At 43.4% G+C, this 24,114-nt stretch overlaps 1 protein-coding gene across 3 annotated transcripts; it reads right to left on the bottom strand.

The window, feature by feature from the left end:
- Positions 1-686: 686 nt before the first annotated feature.
- Lman1 (lectin, mannose binding 1) lies at positions 687-22,907 on the bottom strand. Of its 3 annotated transcripts, none has more exons than XM_052155373.1 (14): positions 22,642-22,907; positions 18,986-19,140; positions 18,795-18,902; positions 18,027-18,088; positions 17,124-17,223; positions 15,156-15,279; positions 13,957-14,015; positions 13,480-13,612; positions 11,788-11,981; positions 11,616-11,686; positions 7,732-7,882; positions 4,036-4,157; positions 3,704-3,766; positions 687-2,607 (listed from the first exon to the last, which is right to left on the bottom strand). In XM_052155373.1, exons 1-13 carry the CDS (start codon positions 22,877-22,879, stop codon positions 3,730-3,732), a joined length of 1,554 nt encoding a protein of 517 aa, XP_052011333.1. In that variant the 5' UTR covers positions 22,880-22,907; the 3' UTR covers positions 687-2,607; positions 3,704-3,729. The 3 variants fall into 3 exon arrangements, with proteins under 3 accessions (XP_052011333.1, XP_052011335.1, XP_052011334.1); XM_052155375.1 differs by having other exon boundaries at positions 3,713-3,766; XM_052155374.1 differs by having other exon boundaries at positions 3,717-3,766.
- Positions 22,908-24,114: the final 1,207 nt, after the last annotated feature.

The following is a 24,114-nucleotide window of genomic DNA, read 5'->3' as shown; positions in this document are numbered from 1 at the left end:
ACAGCTGGGGGGCTGACCCAAGCATCCTGCACATGCTGGACCAGTGTTTTATCTGTGCTCTCCATTCCTAGCCTTCAGCATTTGGTGATAAAAGGGTGTAAGCCCCAAATACACAGCTTTAACTAATATGTGCATTTCATCACTGGCAAAGGGAAACCTTTATCCGTTGCTACTTCTTCTCTCTGACCTCCTTAGCTCTCCACGAGTTGAGACCACAGATGGCGGCCAACTGGGGAGGGGTGATGGTCAGGCTTAGTTGAATGTGACAGTATCTAGAATAATAACCTGGATAGTGTCTCAATGAGGGTTGTTTAGTTCGACCTTTGCGTGTTCTGCAGGAGACTATTTTCACTGTATTCATGGAGGTGGGAAGGCCCATCGGTGTGCGTGGCACCATTTCCTGACTTTCAAGGGCAGGGCAGCTGTGAGCACAAGTAAGCAGTCATTCGTCTTCTCCTCGATCTTGACCAGATGTGACCGGCCTTGACTTCCCCAGTAGGATGGGCTCTGACTGGGAACTACGAGCTGAACGAACAGGGCTTCTTCCCTTACAGCTGCTTTGTGAGCAACTGGGAACAGAGCGGCAGATACAGACCACAGGGAAATAAAATACAACCACAAAGCAGGGCACATCTGGAAAACAGCTGCTCAGTTCCCAATATCAAATCAATGGAGGAAAAAGCCAATTTACTAAAATATTTCTTTTATTTGAATAAAGTCATTGACATCTCTTGAATTCCAGCTAGCATCAAGTAACAATCAGAAAAGGAAAACGAAAAAAAACAAAACCTTGACAAAATGTTATATAATTAAAATTGACAGTAGATAGAAAACCTTTTTAAACTTTAACATCAAAAGAGAAATATATTAAAATGGGCAACATACAGATTTAAAAAGTTATAAGAGCTGATTCCCACCTAAACTTTACAAAGTCCCCGATGACTGACGTGCTCACTGCCTTCCTCCAACCAGCACATGGGCACTGCAGAGTTAGAGTCGCTATGTTCTTTATGAAGACTGATTCTCCAAAGAGCAGCAGGTGAGAAACCCTATTCAAGTCTTTCCCATTTTCCTCATGCTATCAACATGTGCAGCATCTGAGATAAGCGGTGGTGACCATCAGGAAGGCAATGGCTTTGGCAGGCAAGCTTCACCGTGGGCACGCTTACACCTTGCTATGAGCCAAAGATGACTCTGCAGGCTTCAGAGAGCTGAGCGGTCAGCCAACAACCTGGACTCAGTCTGCAGTTGCTAGTGAAGGAGAGTTAGTGAGCAAACACTGAGATGAACAGAAGAACCAGCACAGACACCGCTCTCAATGACAGTGGAAAGTGCTCAGCTCAGCTCTGAGTCCACAGTAAACACCCGTCAAACATTTTCCCCTACTCCTCATTCTAGTGGTTCTCAACTGTCAGTGTGCATGTCTGTGGTGTCTGTGGAATGGACACTCGGAAGCCCCCGAGTTGTGATGTGGATGGACTGGAATGGGGCCTTGGAATCTGCATTCTTAATAAGCATTCCATGAACTGAGAGGCTGGTCCATGGGCCATACTCTGGAAAACACTGATGTGCCTTCAATACATGATAAAACACTGGGTATTGTTTGTGACATCACAGTGAAGTTTGAAATGAAAAAAACATTTAAATAATCTTACAACAAGCAGTGTACTGAACAAGCCTGTTGGCAATTACATAATTGAGATTTAAAAGTGGCATCATAAATCAAGACTTAAAGTTTTAAAATAAATTTTGTTTTAATCCAAGGCACCTGTAAAATATTGCTGGTGTGAGAAGTTGAGTTATTCCACTCACACAAGACACTACAGAAATGGAGGAGTTCTGGCAGTGATAATTTTCCACAGAGCAGGGTTTTGCTCAGAAGTGAGCTATTTAGATTTAATGATTTTTGAGAAAAACAAATAAAGACAGATATACTATGTGAACTAACGACCTTGCTGAGTGATTTTTTAAAAGCAATTTGGAAGTAGAAGGACCCCTGCTCCTGCCACATTGACTGTCTGCTATCACATTAGGAGTGGCCAGTGTGCTTCCCCTTGGACGGGAGCCTGGGATGCACACCGCCCAGATTTGGGTCACTTCAGCATTCGGGCACACGTGACTGCAGACTTTGTAACACTGGCTTTTGAAGCCTTTATCTCAGGAAGATCTCCCAAGACTCACAGTCTAAAATCTGATATTGTCTGGAAGCTTTTTTATTATAAGGGAGTTCTGGAAGATGACACTTCGTTAAGTGTCAAATGCTAGCTCCACAGAGGCGAGAGCAGGAGCACCGTGTGCTGCAGCAAGTCTGTGGAGTCACTGTGAGAGCACTGTGACATGTCTAGGATGAGTGTCAGCAGAAAACGCGAGGACAGACTATACACATGGTCAGGGTAGGTAGTGCCACAATGTAGGTGCTCTTCAAAAAGTCTTATATAGATTTTAGGTTGTCAGACCAATTTGCAAATGACATTTGAGAGGAAACTTACAGAGGTTTATAACAATTTAGTAGAATACTAAACAGTGTTGTTCTGGATCCCATAGCAAACGAGACCATTACTTTAATAAGAGGTAAATTGTCTTGAAGCCAGCGAAAGTCTAGCCCAGCTGTGAAAAGAAAAGTGAAATCTGCACTTTAAAATGTCACAGATGGTTTCTCAAATCCCTACGACTAACTATGTGCTGACACTCTTTCCAGCCCAATGTTTCCTAGTTAATTCACTAATGGACGTTTCACAACATCCTTACTTCTAGTGTTTAAAGGACAGTTAAGTATTTACTTTACAAATTTGCTTTCAAATAGCTCAAAGCTGCCTTCACCTCAGCCTTCTCTAGTTAAGAGTTTGTGAGTCATAAACCTTGGGTTACATAGATTAAATGTACTGGTAAGACCTGTAAATTAAAACAGATGCAGAACATGTAATTGGAGCTAAACTACATGTTCGAAAAAATGGGAGAAATAAGTTTCACAAGTTAAAAGTATAAAAACTATTTCTGTAATATCATTGACATTATTGGAACATTTTCAGGACAGTGACCATCATGAGTGAATACACTTCCAGAAAAATACCCATTCATAACATTGTCATAGGAGTGTTGTCACCCAAATGATGGAGGCAAAAAGTAGTTATTAGTTTTCTACCAAAATTTCCTTTAAAAGTGAAACACACACCAAAACCAGGGGAAAGCATTTCACTAAATGCTCTGATTCCTGGCATCTAGGTTAAAACTCTCAGACAAGTCACTGATCCCAGAAGGAGCTATGTTGGGGCCAAAGGATGGTTAAGTCCACTCTTGTATTACGGAATTCTCACTTCTAAAAATGACTGGTTACATGAATAGGGTGCTCTTGTTTAGACCTCATATTCTGGGGGAACAGGACCAGTTTATTTACATAAGTAAAGAACCCTCCAATAACAGAGACAGGGGCACCTATCCCCACAGCCAGCGGCTGCCCCGCCGACTGTCTCAGGTCTTCACTTGCCATTACTCTGCTCAGTGGCTGCACTCTGCCTACCACAGACTAACTGACATTTAAAGACATGTAGTACTATGAACAAAATGTGGTTGTCTTTAACATTTATTTTTTACTGAAAAAAATGAATGTTTTCAAGAGTTATTTTATACAAAATTTAATAACTTAGACTATGAAGCAATTTAAATACTAAATTCCCTCAAAAAGACAACATTTGCACATACATACATGACGTACATACAGGAAAATGAAGGTCAAAAGAATTTTTTGGCAGCTGCTTCCTGCTGAGTCCTAAAAAAGAAAAAGACACAAAACCCAAAAAAACTGGCAGATGCTCTATACACTTAACTTGGGAAAGAAATAGGATTGTTAAAACTAGCAACACCCCCTGAATTAGAAGATGATAGAGTGTGGCAAACGCTCTAAACATGTGCACCCCGTAGACTGCCTTGCCTTGGAGTGAACTGTCTACATTAGAGAAAGTTACATTAAAGTCCTGTGAACGCCACAATGCCTATCATCTAAAACCCATGCCGGGTCAAGGGTCATCAGAGACTCACCTGTACATGATATAGCCAATGAACAACACTGTCTGCACCACAACAAATATCACGAAGTGGATTGTGGACAGACACGACGGGAATGGTGGTAGATCTGGGCATTTTGTTTTTTCATTAGATGGCTGTAAGGCAAAGAACCTGTATTATAATTAGTCAATAATGGTCTGGAATAGTGTAAATGTCAATTTAATAGAACTCACAGTTTGTTGATTAAACAAGTATTTTTTTTTTACTCATTCTCCTAAATATTTTCTACCTATTTAACTTCTATTTCTATCTTTTAAGAATTCTTCTTTCAAAGAGCAGCTGACATAAGGCGGTTCCCCTCGTCACCATCAAGTTATCAACATGGAGACACCCGCTTCCTGCCTTCACTACAAATGATTCCAGCGCCCTTCAAGGTTCTAGAAACTGGCAGGCTCCCACTGCCCCAGATGCTTCCCGTTCAGTTTCTATCCTGGCATAAAAATTAACAGCATAGACTGCATGCCCAATAATGTTCCAGTTCATACAATAAATTACATGGCACTCACCAACAAACTACTTAAGCAGAATTTTGTTTTCTGGCACATGGTCTGCAATCTCCCAATACTAAACCTGACTGACTTTGGAAAACTGTCTATCTTCTGAGCTCCGTAAGATACAAAATTTTAAGGAGCTAATTAAATATCAGGGACAAAGATGACTTGAGATAGTTGTTCTCAATCTAATTGCATCTATGAGGCAGAATTCTGGGGACAAGCCCACCCCACCCATAGTATCAAGCTGGCCATTGCAACAAAGAGGGAAAATATCTTCTAGCAGAACTAAAGTATAATGATTTGGATGAAAAACTAGGGCCAATAAGAAAACTATTAAGCAAGATTTGCAAAAATGATTCAAGGCCTGTACTTAGTTATGAAAGACAAGATTGGAAGTTGAAGACCAAGGCATTTTCCCTTAATAATGAGCTTGAAAAAGTCGTGATAATGGCATTTATTGCTGATATAAATATAATTTATTTCAAGGGGTTGGTCTTCTGCTTCTTCTAAGCTTAACTAGGACCAACCTAGTGTCACTAACTGAGAAAGGCACTCAACAAAATCTTATTCAACTCTATCTAATCTCATAGAACCTAACTAAAGTGAAACAGTAGTAAATAGCCAGAAATTTTCAGATAAGAATGTTGGGAGAAAAATATACCAAGAAGTATACTTTTTAAAGACACAGACTCACAAGAATACAGGAGATCAAGTCAGCTAAAATCCCAACACTAATAGGAGAGGGGCTAATGAAATCCTACCCTGGCTGAGTGCCTACTGGGAGGGGGACAGTCACCTCTCCTCGGGGGCTGTGGCCCCTGATGGGCTGCCAAAGCTCTGGTGGTGGCCTGCCCTCAAGCACGTACAGGCAGCAGTATGTGGACTCAGTGGGTTACTGAAACGAGGGGACGGAGGAGGGAATGGGTCTGATCAAAAGACCTACCATTCAGATCTCCATCTCCTACGACCTTCTTTCCTCAGGCCATCCCTTCTTCTCACCGACCAACAACTTAGCTTCTCTCTCCCTGGAAAGCCACTGACCACGCCCACCAGGGTCTGGAAGGCATCTTCACTCCCCTCCCTGCCCTCCATCCCCGCGCTGACACAGCTCACTCGCAGAGGCTTCCCACTCTTCCTCCCTCCGGTCCATCCTCTCAGCCCAGCTTCAGCCCATCCCCATTTCTACATGTCAACTCACAAAACACCTAGAAACAAGTCTACCCAGGACATTCAGTGGCCACATCTGCCAAGGACCCAGAAGCACGCCTTACCAGACAACGCACAGCCACCGTACACTCCTAAGAACCAGAGGGGCAATAGAAGCCAAGGACCAGAAGACTGACACAACAAAGACAACATCCAGAATGACAATCATCCCAAGTCCCATGCCTAGGCACCAACATAAAAACAGTAACAGCCAGGACAGTCCGTCTTCACTAGGGCCTGCAACCCTACTACTGTAGGCCCTGAGACACTCAAGAGAGCCTGAATGGACTAAGCACCAAGCAAGACAGCACAAGAAAGGACTTCAAAATGGCTATTATGAATTTGTGCGCGGTTCTTAGATGCGTAAATCCACTAGTGAAGTCTGTAAAAACACAGACGGGAAGGGAATGACATGATTGACAAGAACGACCACTGCAAAGGCACACGAAAGGCCTTTAACAGAATCCACACCCCTTCACAGTAAAGTCCTCAAGTGTCGAGACAAACAAGACATAAAAGCAGTTTCTAGGAAGTCCCCATCCAATGTCAACTTAAATAGAGAGACATTAAAAGCATTTCCACTAAAATGAGGTACAAGATAAGGCTGTCACTCAGCTACTTAAAATAATGAAATCACAAAATTCACAGGTAAATGGATAGAGCTATAAAAAAAAAAAAATCAACTTGAGTGAGACAACCCAGACCCAAAAGACAAATATGGTGTGCATCCAGTTCTCTGTGTATGCCGCCTGCTCGGGTCCTGTTAGGAGGCTATGAGCCATACGACCACAGAGGTTAGAGAGTAAGGAACTAAACTTTGGGAGGGCCCTGGAACAGGAAACAGAATAGACAGTCATGGAAGGGAAAGGGGAGGAGGGAAGGAAAACAGTTGAGAGGAAAATTGAGGGACAGCTAAGCTAAAGGCCACATGAGAAGTTGCATGGAAACCCAATACAGTAGACACTTCCTAAAGTAGTCACCAATACAAAGGTGATCTAAGCCGGGCGGCGGTGGCACACGCCTTCCAGGAAGAGCTTGCTAAGTGGGAAGAGGACCACTGGGCCTCCAGGATTGCTACTGTCCTCAATGTTATTTTTCTAAAAACTCTGAGGTAATAACTTTCAATCAAACAAATAATCCTGAGAAAAGTTTATCAGCCATTTTCTGTTATTTTTAGCTTACTAAGAGAAAAAGATCTAGACTGGCAAGGTGGCTAAGCAAGTAAGGGTACTGGTCATTAAGCCTGGTGAGCCTGGGACATGCTTGGTGGAAGGAGAAAATTGACTTCACCTTCCCTCTGACTTCTATATATATGTTATGGTACATGTGCACACGCACATGAGCACACACACATATATACACATATTAAAATTTTTGAGCTAGGCAGTGGTGGTGCATGCCTTTAATACTAGCACTTGGGAGGCAGAGGCAGGCAGATTTCTGAGTTCGAGGCCAGCCTGGTCTACAGAGTGAGTTCCAGGACAGCCAGGGCTACACAGAGAAACCCTGTCTTGAAAAAAACAGAAAACAAAAAACAAACAAACAAACAAAAAAACAAAGGTGGTCTAAATAGGATCACCGAATACCTGGGGAGATGGTGCCCCAAGTGGACATTTCTGATTACCAAATGAATAACCAGAGTCAGTATATATTGCACTGAAAAAAACCAAAGCCCTATTTTCAATAAAAAGAAAGAAAAAACCCCACTCTATAGTCACATATAAATTGCCAAACATGTTTAAAAAACATGGATTATAGAGGATATTAAAATGAGAATACAAATATTTTCCTTTTCTGGTAATGCAAATACTCACGCATAAAAAGCCTGAGGTTTTGCTCAACAGGCATAATGAGAACAGACTTCTACCTTCTGCCTAGAAACCCAGAGCCGAGGCTTGCAGACTATGAGGTAGTTAGGAATGCCCATGAGTGCCCGCTGAAGACCCTGATGACGCAGGGAACACATTACCATGCTGCGCTGCGCGAGGCTGTCGATGTCTCTCTTGACAACGTGCAGGTGCTCCTTGATGTCCATGAAGTGCTGAGTCGTCTCGTAGACGCCTGCCGAGCCCGGGTGCTGGATGCCACTGACCAGCCGCACGGTTTCACTCATGGAGTTCCTAGAGCACAAAATCCCTTTGAAATCACAAGGGGGTTTGTTTTTTGTTTCCAGTTATACATTTCAAATGGTTATATTTTCCTAAGTTTAATATATCAGATCATTTAAAAAAATAAAACTTTTGACTGCTGACCTATGACTGAGTGGTTGACTGGGATTTGATGTCAGGGGCCACCCATCCATGACCACACCGTAGCCCGGAAAAGATCACATTCAAAATCTACAGTAGTTCTTAATACATACTTATCACTTTCAAATCATGGAAAAATAAAATCTTGAAATCCAAGCTGTGTGCTTGGAAGGAGAGAGGGCCCTCCTGGGTCCTGCACACGGCTCCCTGGCCGGCTTTCTTTATGATTGTTTCTTTTTGTTGTAACAAACCACGGCCAGGAACACAGCAGCTTTCTGAATTCTCTGACAATCAGAGAAGCTGTTGGTCTTAGGGACTCCTGACACAAGTGAACTCTGCCTTTATTTCCCTGAGCTCCATCCTCAGGTACAAGCCCAGAACAGAAACAGGAGCCAACCAGAGAAGCGTCTGAAGGAATGTGTGAGTCTCCTAACTATGCGGCACCTTTACATACAGACTTTAGGACATACGCTCTGATGTCTGAAGGAATATGTGACAGTCTTCTAACTATGTGACATCGTTATACACTGACATTAGGACATATGCTCTGTGTAAGACATAACTCCACTATTCACAGTTAAGACTGAGCAGCCACTGAGCCCGTGGATGAGTGACCGCATGGCAGTAAGAAACTCCAATCACACAGTGAATATAACAGATTTGTTTGTAGAAAGTGATGAACACACCTGAAAATAATGAAGGGACTTTAGCTAGTGGTACTTTCAAAGCTTATGCATGGCAAGTCATTGTGTGATTACCACAACATGAAATGCCCTCAAGTCTGGTAATTTCCCAAGGTAGAGATAAAAGACTGGGTCTCTACCATCTTTCTGACTTTATCTCCTCCTATTCTTTCCTCTGTCTTGGTCCTCTCCGTTCCCTGAAAATATCCTTCAACTGTAAGCCTGTCTATATAATGCCCTGTCTAGACCCGGCCCTTGCCTCCTATCTGAGGACTAGAGTAAAAGCCAGGTCAATGGCACCCTGCCCAGCAGCTGACTTTCCTGCGATCCCTTCTTGCCCAAACCAGTCCTAACAGCAGACTCTCCCCTCATACTGCATGTGCGTTAGTGTGGCTCGGTGAGAAGGTTCCCATCCTGACTTTCTACCAGTGCCTTCAACAACAGTCACTCTATTTAAATGAATCCATGAAGTTTTTACTCCGACTTCCTCTGTGTGAATTTTAGTGTAACAAATAGGAACTATGAAAGAAAAGAAGAAGAAATTGTCAGAGTTATGTCACACTGGGTTAATATGTGTGTGTTTATAAATATGTTAAATATAAAAGTTCCATGGACAATGGACATGTAACTTTCCCATAAGCACGCACTTAACATTATTATGTCTCAGAAACACAAACCTGCTTATGAGATACATTTTTAGTATACAAAAACTAGTTTCTTAATAGGTTCCTTGGCACTCATTGACTTGCTTATGATTCTGCCAACAGTTACATGGCACATGTTGTGAGCTGGGCAGTCTCTAGGAAAAACTGTGAACGCACAATCACCCCTGCCCAGCTGAGTTCAACGCTTTGGCGGGATGGCAATGCCCTGGAGGCACAGCCAGGCCTGCAAAGGCAGAGGCACTGAGCTTAGCAGGCCCAGCACCCAGCGCCCAGGGAAGATCCGAAATGGCAGACTCATCTTTGGTTTAAGGAGCCGATGAGACGAGAGGAGGCTAGACGGAAGCCTTGGCAGAGACGTCCCTTAAGGGACAATGGACAGAAAAGCAACAAGGATGGAAACGGAGAAACCAAGGGGCAACAGTGGTGTGTGTGCTCAATTTTGACAGCAAAGGGTCCTGAGCTGACAGTGTGCAGAGAGGTATGAAATGCTACAGCCAGGCTGAACTGTATGCTGCTAAAAATCTTTCAGATTTCCAGAGAATATGGAAAAACCCATAAAGGCAACTGTCATTCCCAGGAACGGCAGGTATTTCTTTGTCATATTTTTCAAAGTTCAAACTCAATCTTTGATTAACGTGCCACATGTGTAATATGTATTTGCCACTGCTAGATGGGAAGTCTGTAGGGGTTGCTATGTATCTGTGGGAAGTGCCTTTGTCCATAATGCAGCCCAAAGCCTGAATTTCCCAACCACCACCTGAATGTTAGCTTGTGCTAGTACTACTGGGAAGTGGAAGAGGCAAAGAACACAGCCAGAATATGGTCCTTCCAAAAGAAAGACAGTGTAAGAAAATACTGTTGCAAAAAAGAAACAAACCAACCAACCAACCCAATAAAAATGGAACACTGCCTGTGCCTGCTTTCTGTTGAGATAGAAAAGGGTCAGAAATCATGGGGGCTAGGAAGAGCATGCGCCCCACCAGATGCCTGCTGTAATGCCCAAGCACTAAACAGATGGGAGGTAGGAAAATGAGGCAGCCGGTCTAAAAGGGGGTTAATATGTGTCTGCGTGCATGAGGCAGGTGCGCGCGCGTGCGTGTGCGTGCGTGTGTGTGTGTGTGTGTGTGTGTGTGTGTGTGTGTGTGTGTGTCTGTGTTACAGTTCCTTGGGGAAGGAAGGCCCACTCAGGTCATTGGTTTAGTTGATCATACAACACAATATGCATGTTACTTTGCTGTTTTTCACAATTCTATTGTGGTTATATAAAAATATCAACATTAAAAGATGGGTGAAAGACATACAAAAATAGAGCATTTTAATAGCTTCAGAAGTTTAAAATCATATGAAAGTAAGGGGCTCCAGAGATGGCTCAGTGGTTAAGAGCACTAGCTGCTTAAGCATTCCAGGACCTGGGTTTCATTCCTAGCACCCACATGCCAGCTCACAACCACCTCTTACTACAGTTCCATGGGATCTACACCCTCTGCTGGCCTCTGAGGGTACTGTATGCACATGATATAGACATATTCATTTGGGAATTGTGAATTAACAACAGAAGTTTCTTAAATACAAGGAGCAGAATACAAATCTCTAGTTGTCAGCTGAGTCCCCTCAGCTTCCTACTCTGTTTAACCTGGTCCTGAACAGTTGTTCAGTCCTTAAAATACTCACTGTGACATTGTCTTTGGTCAAGGATTGTGTTGGGTAGGAATGCTAAAGCATTAGCTTGTGAAAACACACGGCTTGCTCTCTCTGTCCAGACACTGGGAATGTTGGCTGGATATCAGCCACCCTCATTAGAAATTTACCATTCAACCATCCAAAGTGGTATCTCCTTCCTGTCCCAACCCTCCAGCCCATTTGTCTAGGGCAGAACATGGAATCAAAAAGAAGACCCTGAGCAAGTGTGCCTGCTTTCCAGTCCTGGTACCACAAATGTCCTTCCGTCTCCAGGGTTTCTCATGGAGTTGTGACATGTCACTCCACATTCTTTCCATATTTCCAGAGAGGTACACACCTGGTCTCAATCACTACAGCAAACCTCTTGGCTAAAGCATTTTTTTCTTTTTTCAGCTTATGATGATTTTTAAAATTTAACTGTTTAGCAGTTTGCATATATATTATCTGTTTATTCCTAACATGACCCTAGGATGTGCAACTTACCCTGCTGAAGGGCATCTAAGACAGGAGAGCAGGCACACGTGTTTCACTAGGACAAGGGTACAGAACCCTGAAACATGACTGCTGGGTACTTACTTCACCTCATTCACTTGTCTCAAAATCTCTTGCTGGGCCTTCACGACGGTGTCCAGCTCCTGTTGAGAGACCTGGAGGAAACAGGATGGGCAGGCAGCTTAGCATCCGAGCGGCACACAGCACAGCGCTGCCCTGCCTCTCCTCTGGTCGGAACAACTGTGTCTGCGCTTACCTGCCCAGGCTGCCCTGGGGTCCCTGCTCCTCTCCTGGAAATCTCCTCTGTCAGGGAAGAGACATATCTCCTCTGTTCATCAAGAATCATATCCAGCTGCCGGTTAAGCTGCTTGATTTCCAGATGAATACGATTCTGTCCTTCGAACACTTGTCTCAGCTCCCGATCGCCTATGCTCTCGAAGATGTCATCCGCTAAAAAGTAACCACAAGTTAATTACAATTCTCTACACATCTAAGACTTTGAAATACTGTAACAGGCCAAGTGTTGACAAAGACCCAAACCAGAACATGACCAGCGCAGGGTATAAGCTTATCTGAACTTTTTCACTTAAAATAATTTTTTGTTTTATACATACTATATAATTTTACTAGGGAGAACTGATATAAAGTAATAGAAATCAAAACAGTGATAGGCTATGTGGAGAGTAAGCTTATGGTGCTAGAGAACGCTCTGGGTGGAAAAAATATTCTGATGTGGTGACGCTTAAGAGGGCACACACGGCTGGGCGGTGGTGGCACACACCTTTAATCCCAGCACTCTGGGAGGCAGAGGCAGGTGGATTTCTGAGTTCAAGGCCAGCCTGGTCTACAGAGTGAGCTCCAGGACAGCCAGGGCTATACAGAGAAACCCTGTCTTGAAAAAACCAAATCCAGAAAAAAAAAAAAAAGAGGGCACACACAATTGCCAAATGTGCTCTTTATACACCGTCCACAAGCAGTTGCAAGGTATGGGCACAGATTACATGATGTTCATCGCACCACCAATCACTGTGAGAACTGCACTTAACAGTGTTCAAATGCTAGACACAGGCTTCATCGAGAACAGCCTCTATCACTTGAGCTGACGGGGAGCAAACTAGATATAAAACCAGTGGATTCTAAGCACCGACAGTGTAACAACAGATAATTCTTGGGCTTAAACTAGCATTTTAATTTTTTTCTACCATTAAAGTCCACAATTCTCAGTAGCAGGGGGAAGGAAGCAGGTACCACTTCACTTTAAGCTCACAATAATTTTGATAGTCCTAAACAGAATATCTACATCACTGTCCCCAGGTCTACGGACATGTAGAGGAGAAAGAAGGAGCAGTAACATGGGAAGAAGTGTCACGAACTACTGCCGCCCAGACCCACAGCTGCTGCCATCATGAATACACAGAGCTGGGCAACACTGGGCCTTTCAACATTTCATCATGGACAATCCCTGAGAAGCCTGACGCGGTACTGGGAAAAGGGTGTCGTTTTCTTCAACGGTATGGCTGCTAATGGATAAGTAGGAAAGAAGGAGTTTAGAGGGAAAGGAAGATAACACAGGGTGATGGGGCAAGATAATTCCAGGAATTCCAACATATCTATCAGAACTTTGTAATAAAAGCGGGTATGTAACAGAGAAGGGAGACCACGGCCTTGGACGCTTACCCATGAGGCAGCGCTGTCCTCGGCTTTTCATTTGTTTACTTTAGAAAATCTGGCAATGCCATCCCCACCGAACTCCAACACAGTGGCCGTGTTCACCTACACCACTGCCGTGTTCTCCATTCACAACTCACAAGCCTCACTCTCAGACCCCGCAGGACCCGACCTCTGCTTTTCGACTGGTCCCATCCATTACTGAGTGTGCTGGTCTGAGAGCAGAGGTGCAGTGCAGACCCCAGTGTTCCCCACAGAGCACCACCCCAGCACGCCTTACCTGGCTGCCCCTGGAGGTCAGGGTGGCCCTTCTGGAACTCCTCCTTCTTCTTGTCTAGTTCTTGCTGGAAGTGCTCAAACTCTTCTTGGTACTTTTCCTTTTCTTTTTCTGAAATGTCTTTTTCTGCCGTAGGCTTTTTCAGAGGAAGAACAGGTCAAAAGTAAGGGAATGGCTGACATCTTCACACCTGTCCTTACACTCACTAGTCTGTCGCTAGTTTCCAGATTGTCTCTTACTTAAATTACAGACAATTCACTCTTACCATTTAATGAGCATCCATTCCAAGCATGTCTCGCTCAGTACTATAGCACCAGGAGATGGCCACTAAACAGACATTGGTTTGGCCAAGGAGAAAGTAAGACCAAATGGCAGTGACCCAAAACAAGAGCCAGACTGAGGTCAGTCTTCTGAGAATCCACAGCTAGATTAACACCACTGAGAACTGAAAACTAACCGTTTGGAAAAATGTATACTCACTGGCTCTTTTCCAGGCTCGGTTAGTTGGAAAGTCAGGAAAGAAAGAACGTCGTGGTCATCTATAAATGTAAAAACTGTTTCAGGAAGTGCTGTGACCAACGGTTTCACAGTTGAGAAACGACTTGACAGGTATTTATACTTATTACTTATGAAAGACTGACATCAGAACTACTCCAAACCTTTCACCCTCAGTCAGCACAGAAGTGTTCAGCTAGAGATAGCGGTAAGCATCTAAAGGCTCTTCTGATGCTTTCCCAGTCTCCTGCGTGGATGATGTCCTGTTCAAATCACTCAAAACCCTGTCCACCTATTTCTAAAACCTTTCCTCTGGTATATACTAGCTCTGGCCTTTCATACTCGCTTTTCTCAACTGGACAACAATAATACTTCTATTTTCCTAAACCATGTGAGTCAAATCAGCACCAAGCTGTTCCAGCTAATGGCAGGAACTGAGGAGACTGGACCTCACAGCAGTGAGCAGCTGTGACAATCCTGGCCCCATCCGTGGTGCGGAGTGAATGATTTCCAGTGTGCGGCATCTTTCTATGTCTGCCTGTCTTGGGGAGACTGGAGAGGTGGCTAGGCAAGCAGAACACGACGTACTACAGACAGAGTGACTTCCGTCTGGAGAGGCCATGTGTGCAACAGTCAGGATCATAAATCCAGACCTGGACTTTCTGGGGGTGACTGTGTGACCCTGAGAAACAGCCTTCATCTGGACTTGACAAACAGCTGAAAGAAATGTCTATACATCTTCTTCCTCCTTGCTTGGGTTGTATAGTTTTGGAAGTATTTGAAATGGCAATGTGCCATATTGGTGTGGAAGAACTTCATTTATCAACATATGTGGAAAATAATAATTATTTTCATTTAAAGTTTGTCCCCAAATAATACTTCCTTGGGTTTCCAAATTCATTTCTATATGATACAGCAACTTTCAAGTGTTCTATAACATTTAGGAATTAACTTCTTCTATCTTCAAGTTTACATATGTCCCCTTCACTACAAAACGCACCTAAATGAATGGTGTAATTAGCATGTATCCATGCAGCTCCAACTGCCAAGACTGGTGGAACGGACAATGGGAAGGCTCCAGAGACTTTTAAGAGTGAACCGTTATTGCGTCTACATTCCCTAACATACTACTACCAGTACGATTCATTCACAAGCTTTCAGTATGGAAAGATGGCAAGATTTACCTGCAAGACCTCCTGTGGCAGCAGATATCCCAAAATGTCCTTGTGTGGGGATGACCATATTTTCCACTTTAGCACAGAATTCATAATCATTTTTATCTGGTGTAAAGCCATTATTGATCATGACCTAGGAAGACATACTGAAGTTGCATATTCTTAAAACAGACATTTAAAGGTACATTTCAGTGTTCTGTGATTAGTAATATCTACTCCTGCCTCCTTCTGCTGTTTTGATTCTCTTTGTGTATGGACAGTGTGTGTGTGTGTGTGTGTGCGTGCACATCTGTATGTGTGTGTGTGTGTGAGTGTATGTGTGTGTGTGTGTGTGTGTATGCATGTTTGCATGTGTGTGAGTGTGTGGAGCCCTGAAGTCCACACTGGCTATCTTTCTCAATCACTTCATATATTTTTCACCGAGGCAGGGTCCCTCAGCTGATCCCCAAGCTCAGTGATTCTCTAGACCGGCCAGCCATCTTGCCCTGTCTCTTGAGTGGTGGGATTCCAGGTGGCCACATTTCTCAGCTTTTCATAGGTTCTGGGATTCTGAGCTCTGGCTTCTCAGCCAACATGGTGAGATCTTTTATCCACTAAGCCATCTCCCAGCCCCCTAAGGGGTAATTTAAAATAAACACACTCACTAGCCTTCATTGCACGGTAAGATAGTTCACTTTTTTCTTTTATTCCATTATGTGTTATAGGCTCAAAAAGAGAAAATGTTGTCAGTTTAACAATCTTTCTAAAGTACGTTCTCGTCTTGCAAAGCCGGAGGAGCCATGGTCACCTGAGTAGATCACCCAGCAGAAATCCAATTGCTCTAGACGACCTGAGGTTAGCAAATGCGACGTGTCGCTCACACTCCTCCACCCTCGGCAGCTATTTCCTCAAGGCAGCAGTAAATGGAGCCCTGCAGACGCTAGGTTCAAACCAAGTTCTGTCCAAGTTACTTAAAATCTCCCACATTCACTCTCTCCACGTTGCGAATGGAGAGGTGCATCTCTCAGAGCTCTCTGAAAGCTGCATTTAGAGCACAAAGCACCAGGGATGGAGCTTCTCGGGCCCCAAGCCTAAATCCTCTCAGCCTTTGCTCCCCTCACATTAGTGTGAGACTTAACAAGTCACTTGTTCAAACTGTAAATGTTATCACTTCACTTCCAGCTGAGAATGCCAACTCTCTTAAAAGTTCCTCATAGGACAGGTTCCTGCTGGCCTTTCCACCCCACTTTAGAAATGTGCTGTCTTTACACCACAGCCAACTACTTGCTTTCAGAAATGTTCTGACAGCTTCTTCAAGGCCCTGTCTGCTTTCTAGGCCTAGAGACACACACATTTTCTATGTCTGCTTTGAGGTGTGTCTCAAATAAGAAGCCCTTCCAGACCTTCCCCAGGATCATTCTCAGGGTCCAGGGTCCACGCTGACAATTCCTTCCTGCTGTGCCTTGTCACACAGAATGGTGATGTATGTGTTCCCTCTAAGGTCTACAACCTATTCAGGAACAGCAGCCTTTGTCTTACTCATGTTTGTATCTTCAAGTCTTGGATGTGCACTTAGCTATCTTCAAGCTGGGTGTCTAAGCTTCCTCTAACCAATCAGAAACTAAATGGCAAAGCTTACATCACAGATGATCACATATACCAGATACACTTACTTCCGGTATCTCAGAGAAGTGGTTCTCAACTGTGGGTCACATGTCAGATACCCTGCATATCAGGCATTCACATTAAAATTCATAACAGTAGCAAAGTTACTATTATGAAATAGCAATGAAATAATTTTATGTGTTGGGGTTCACCACAACATGAGGAACTGTATTAAAGGGTCGCAACAGTATGAAGGTTGAGAACCACTGTCTTAGGGCAATGTATGCAAATGTGTGGAAATCCACATTTAAGTATACTACCTTCTGTCAAGAATTTAAAAAGACAAAATAAAAGCAGTATTAGAATCCTGCATACTTGGTCGCTGTCACTTACTGTCAGTGTCTTCTGGTAATAGGTAATCTTCGCCCGGACGGGATACGGTTTGTTACGAAAGTCTCTCTGACAACTTGCTAAAGCTTGAGTGGCACCATCACTGGAGATTCAAAAACACCAAGTCACAACGAGGCTTACGGACAGTCCATGTCAGTTAGAAGACAAAGGCTTTCCTGTCAGAACTTGGGGCAACACTGGAAACGAAGGCCAGCATCACATGCGCCGAAGGGAGGGATGTGCTGTTACGTGTGGGACCAAGATGGCGTCCGAGTCACTCCGGGGAGCTTTACATTTTTACTTTTTGTGCTGTTAGAAACTGAACCTACAGTCTCACACACGCTAGGCAAGTGCTCTACGCTCAGCAGCTAATATCCCTGGCCCCTCGAGGAGTTTTTAAAGATACAAGTCTATAAACTCCTTCCAAGCTGGTTGGAGCAGAATCTGAAGAACCGGCCCAGGCATTTCCATTTCAAATCACGCCACGGGGCTTATGAAAACCTGCCAGCACTGTGGTCTCCAAGGCAGGAAAGAGCAAAGCCAGGCGTGGAGAAGCAATGTTCTTACACTTACTACCTAGAGCCTCTGTAACTCACTGACTGTCTTAAAGTGACATTAATATTGAAAAATGGTGGCTCAGACTGGGTGGGTACTCGTCAATTTGGTGACAGTTAAATTTACTTTTGAAACATATCTTTCAATTAACATAGAAAGTGTGGCTCACAAAACTTCAGAGAAAAAAAAAAAGAGAGAGAACGTATGCTTTTTTACCCGGTGACAATACAACAGCTAAAGAAAAGGAATAAGTTGATTTCGTTTGAAGAGTGTTGAGATTTGAAGCAATATATTTCATAAGGTTACCAAAAAGAAGTTGAAATAAGAAAACAACACAGAAATCACACTTACTTTTGATGGTCGTAATTGATTTGTCCATTGTTGCCTATAACTACTATCGCAGGATTATTTTTCTAGAAATAAAGAGAATATATTTATTTTATTATCTTTCATCAAAAATTTCATCGTTCTTCATTTGCTATGAGATCTCATGCTGCTAAGATACTAAGGTTCTTAAAATTTTAAAATAATATGGCCTAAGTTTTCAAGGGGTTATAAAAGTTTTTTAACGTGCTAGCAGTAAGTTCTGAAAAACCAATAAACAACCAGCTAAAGGAAAAGATCATCAATCTTAAAGCTTTCAAGTCAGGAGTCAGTATTTTCAGAATGTAAGTATGTTTGTTTTTAACTGTTTTTAAGACATCGTCAGGAAAACTGGCCTGATCAGAAAGTAATTAACACAGGAGCGGATCCAAGGGTGAGAGCAGGCTGCAGCCAGGCCCGTGGGACGGCCACGGCTTCCTACACGCTGGCTTTCTCGCTCACATCTAAAGACACACCCTGACTTTTCATAGTTCCTGAGCACATACAGGGTGTGAATCACTGACAGGTTCTCAGAGCCAGGTCTCCACCATGGCTGTAAATTAGCGTGCAAAAAGTCAGACCTACAGAGCTTCTAGTAATTAGTCTCTATTACCAAGGCTAATTACCATGCTCAGAATATCAGCCGCACTCTTCACTATTAAAGTTAAGGTATCAAGTAAGCCACCTTCTCACAGCCTAATGGGGTTGAAATACACTAATACGGAAAATGGCTAACAGTTTTAGCACTGAGTATACCTTTCCATCATTGTCAAAAGAATCAAAAAATATTCCAACACCATTCCACATATCAGCTGACCCAAACACCGGGCCGTCCAAGCCTTGATTTTCTGTATACCAAATGGCCTGAGAACACAAAAGAGGGACAGCAGTTAGGAGCCGGCGGGGCTCGGCAGCTACGCTCCTCCGAGTGACAGAAATGATCATACCAAGCCATCGGCTCCAATTCGACCTCTTCCCGTCACTCGGAATGTCACTTCCACTTCCCAGTTCTCGAAGGCCGCTTTTGCTTTGGTCCACACAGAACCTCTTTGGCTTTTTAATGACGGCGTTATTCGAATCTGATCTGCACTTGGAATAGCATCTGTGGTAGGAATCAGAAAAGAAAAGCTTTAAGGTGTAAGTATGCAGAACTCCAACACACTACCTTCGAATATTACACCCACTTAGTAAACGCCAAGGACGGAGAGTAAGGCTTAAAACTTTTGCTTTTCTATTGTGGTTCCTGACTTTGTGTTCTTAATGGGTTTTGTCTCTCTGTGTGTGTGCTTCTTGTGCTATTTTTTCTGTGTTTTTAAAAAGCTCTTATTTATTTGTTTGTTTTGCCTGTTTGTTTTCTGAAGAGACAGAAATTTGTTTTGTAAAGAGAGAAAAAGCATAGACTTGGATGGATGAGGAGGTGGGGAGGCTCTGGAAGAAGACGGGGAGGGGAAATGACAATCAGAATATACTGTATAAATCTCTTCAGTAAAAAAGGCAAACTTCATTTGATTTTCATAATCTCTTTTTAATAAAATTACCCCTCAAATCTGTTCAATATTAAAAGTCTACGCAGCATTTTACCAATTACAAATGTTAGAAGAATCATTATGACAAGAACCCATCAGTAGGAATCAAGTTCAGCTGCTCCTCGGTCAGCTGTGACTTTGATCAACTCATGCCCTCATTCCACAGGGTTCATCAAACATTCAAGTGTAAAATGAAAGGGCCGGGCCTGAAGGTGTCTTTGAACGCTCCAAAATCACATGCAAAATACCCTGCATATAAATATTTTCCCAGAATAAGGCCAACTAAAGTTTAACATAATAAGCAGTTCTTTAACTACAGTGGACTCTCAGAGAAAACAAGTGAAACTCAGAGTAGCTCTGGCTCAAGTCCCAATTCAGCCACGTATGACTGCTGGACCTCAGGCAGGTCATTGACAATATCTGTTTATATAGGCATAGCACAGGGATAATGCTGGTTCAATTTCAAACTGTCACAGTAAAGCAAGGCACACATTTTTTTTTTCTGGTTTTCCAGTGTATCTAAAAGTTACATTTTTAATATATTACATACTGAGCGTATAACATCATATCTGAAATAACAACGAGCAGGCTTTAATTTTAATATATCAGCACACGAATCAACAGAAGAGCACTTGCCTTACCACTCACAGACCCTCAGAGACAAAAACCAAAACCAACCACTGACTGAAACTGCTAAAGATCATCTGGACAAGCAGGACTGACAGACTGCTGAACAGACTTTCAGTCTGTTAAAAACACCTCAAACATATTCTCTGCAAAATTTGATAAACTGAAACTCAATAAAACAAGGTATGTTATAAATCCTCTGATAGTCCTTCTGTTGACTAATTATTAAGGTACCTAAAAGGCCTACATTTTAACAATTCCAACATACTCCCTCAGAGTGTAACCATTCTGACATTTATGCTAGGAAAGGAAACACTTTATAGGCAGAAAGGAAAGCCGAGGTACTTTAGTGTACTCACTCAAACACTCAAAGCTTGTAGGGAGAGCACAATGTTTGGAAAAGCCCTGAACACAGAACCAGAAGACCTGAGTCCACTGTCTAAGAGCTTTCATCTGACTGTATGGTCACCTGTTCCTTCTATACAGCAGGTAACACCTGGCCGCCTACTACAGCGGATGAAGTCCCAATTCAGCCACGTATGACTGCTGACAGGAGGATGAAGGTGAGAGCTTTGACAGTTATGAACAGCTACAGAATATTATCATTTTTTTTTTGCCCTTCCGAACCCAAGGCTATGTGCTGACAGTTCAAAAGGACGTATGGTTTATAAAAGAGATCTATGTGATCCTAACTAGGGCTGAATGGAATGGGCTGTGTTTAAACTAAATCCTAAGTGTCTCTGCTTTTTTGCTTTGTTTTGTTTTAAATGATAGGTTGCAAGAATAAATGAAAAGGGAGAAAAATAAATGACAGCATTAATAGAAGAATGAAATTAAAGGTTACAGTAACCACGAAAGCAAGGGATTCCCATGCAACCCATACCAGGGAGTCTAACCATACACCCACACTAGGGTACATTAGACACAAACCCCTATGCCCATCTTAAATGTGAATCCCTACACCTGGTGCTAGGGATTGAACCCAGGGCCTGGTGCATGATAAGCCCCCTACCCACTGAGCTGCAACTCTAGCCTTCTTCCGACCCCATTACAGTAGTATAGATTTGTTGCTTGTGGCTCTGTAAAGGAGAGTGAAGATAACTGGACAGTCTGAATTTACTGGTGTGTGAGTGGGAAAGATAGAGAAGGGCGGACAGGCGATGGACAGGGCCCAAGGGAAGAGCTGCCAACACATTCACCCTCGTTTCCAAAAGAAAAACAGAAAGAGAAGGTCTGAAAACCTGGATTTGGTTGGTACCATGTTCACCGTCTTTGTATATGTATCTTTGTATCTTGACAGCATTATAAGCCCAGAAGGCTTATAATAAGCCAACCGAGTAGTAACAGCATAATTGCATCCTGCTTCAACTACATAATGACTCCATCATTAAGTTCAATGAAATTTACACCTGATAATTGCACATTAATTTGAGGAAAATGGCCCTTCCTGGAAAGGTGCTTTTTTAGCCATCACTTTCTAGAAATGAAGCATTTTGTATCATTCACAGGGACAATGTCAAATGATAAAGAAAAGCCTATAAATGAACCCTCAGTTACATACAAAAACATAAGGTATTTACTACTTGCTTCAGTGGATGTATCTGACAGCCCCTGGAAGAGCTTCCGGAACAACAAGTGCTACTGATAATCTTTGGTCAGTAGTGACAGACACATCAGCACTAAAAAGTCACCAGGGCCAGGGCTCAGCCATGGTTCTGTCATCTGGGTCCGAGTGAATAAAACTTGAAGCAGAAACGATCTCATTTTTTCCCTAAGTCTTAAGAGAGGATATGAGTTGATTCTTAGCCCAAGTTCTGAAACAATCAATATGAAAGATATATCTCCTGTACTCACTATATAAAGACACTAATAGAAAGTTTACAGTATAAAAAATCAAAGACTACCCACACTGTCACTGAGAAGCAATTCCTTAGTGTAATCCCAAAATTTAAAGAACGACATCCAAAGACCTAAGAATCACTCTAACATTCTATGCTATCTTGGAGCATTCGGGAAGTTAGGTACAAACCTGACCATTGCTAACTCCTTGAAATAAGCAAGCAGAAAGAGTCTGTTTGGAACTGGTCTCAAATTGCTATGACCACGGAAAGTGTACCCTTGAGACGTGGCATTAGGGTGTAAGGTAACATGACACTCCGAAGCTGGTTTGAGTGCAAGGAACTGCAGAAAGTAACAAAACACCTCTGAATCAGCCAGAAAGTACTGATGATGTTAAAGAAGGGAAGACTAGAAGTGGGTGGACAAGCTGCGTAAAAGGACTCGGGGACACGCGGGGAACCTGCCGGCTAGGAGGACTTGGGGAGTCCAGCCCCAGTGCATGTGGCATGCAGGGCTGGAGCTGACCCTCGGCACTGCAGGGCATTTAGGAGATAGACCGAGGAGACGGAAGGCAAGGAGGGAACCCACCCCTCGCCCCAGCCCCGGCTTACTCCCCGTGTGGGCCCAAAAGGGCACGGTCCCATCGCTCTGCACCAGATGCGGTCCCTTAAAGCTGTATTTGTACTCGAAACGGCGGTGTGGCAACTCGGCCTGGGTGCCCGCGGCGCCGGGAGCCGTAGCGTCGCCTCCCGGGCCGTCGCTCCCGACGAATTGGCTGAAAGACAGCAGCAGGGCGCAGAAGAACGACCGCGCTCCAGCCTGGGGACCCCTCTGCCTGGACACCGCCATCTTGGATTCTGGGACGCAGAGGCCGGCGGGAGAGGGAGGGGCTCTGGAGCTGCGGATGGCCAACAGGGCGCTCACTGATTGGTGGAACCCTGGGGATGAGCCCCGCCCCTGGCCTTCTCTAAACTGGGGGCTACTAGGACTGTGAGTGTCTGTGCGCGGGACTACAGAAGGGGTGGGGCAAGACTGGGAGGCGGAGCTGGCCTTGGAGCTCGCAACTCCAGCAGCCTAGGGTCGGGGGCAGGGACAGGAGACAGAGGCGGGGACAGGGGCGGGAACAGGGTCAAGGACACGTCTCGAGGTGTGGTGTGTCCACACCTGTAGTGCCTTTGGAGAAGGTGATTACCACTTTTTCCTACTACCAAGTTTTTCAAGTCCCAGAGTATCGGACTATCTTCTGTGAAAACCTTGAAAGAAAACCTTGGAAACCCTAAGACTTGTGGAGCCATCCCATAATAAACTAATGAATAAAGGCATCTACTGTTCAGTGGCTGGCTTTTGTTTGGTGAACTTCCCAGAAATGATCACGAATACTAACAGTCTCAGCCCACCGAAAGCATCTCAAAAGAGCCCTAGGATCTTTTAGGTGGTCAAATCAAGAGGTTTATGTCAAATCAACTTTACTTCTTAAAAAGGGATTTCGAAGACTTTCCAAATACTTGAAACCATGGTGCAATGCATTCAAATAAAAATCGGTAAGCAAGCTTATATATGGCGAGAGTTGATGAATGAACTGTTTTTATTTTATTTTTATTATTTTATGTGTGTGTGTGTGTACATCATGTGCTACAGAACACATGTGGAGGTCAGAGGACAACTTTATTGGGTAGGTTTTCTCCTTCCATATTTACGTGTATTCTGTTCTTAAGGTTAAACCCAGGTCCTCAAATTTTCATAACACCTCTATTGTTAGCATATTTATGGTCACCCAGTTTTGTTTTACAATGACTAAAATAAACCTGAAAAACCACAAAATGATTTGTTTCATTTTACATACAATTCGGCTTTGTTTGGGCTGTCAGCAGCCCAATGCCCTTAGAGCTGTATGATTGCTTGAATTTTTTGACTTCTCAGTTTCTCCTCTCCAGACTCCCTAGCCAGTAAGTAATAAATCTCTTTCTAGAGCACAAATCAAACCTTCACACTGAACATAGCAACATGTAAGGTTTCCTCTCATTTAGGTGGAGGTACAGTTCTTATCTACTGGAAAAATATGCTCTTTAGTCCCCTCTCAGGTA

Source organism: Apodemus sylvaticus, chromosome 13 (assembly GCF_947179515.1).
Source record: "Apodemus sylvaticus chromosome 13, mApoSyl1.1, whole genome shotgun sequence".
NCBI lineage: Eukaryota > Metazoa > Chordata > Mammalia > Rodentia > Muridae > Apodemus > Apodemus sylvaticus.
Note: the sequence above shows the minus strand (reverse complement) of the source record. Positions and strands in the feature narration are given on the sequence as shown.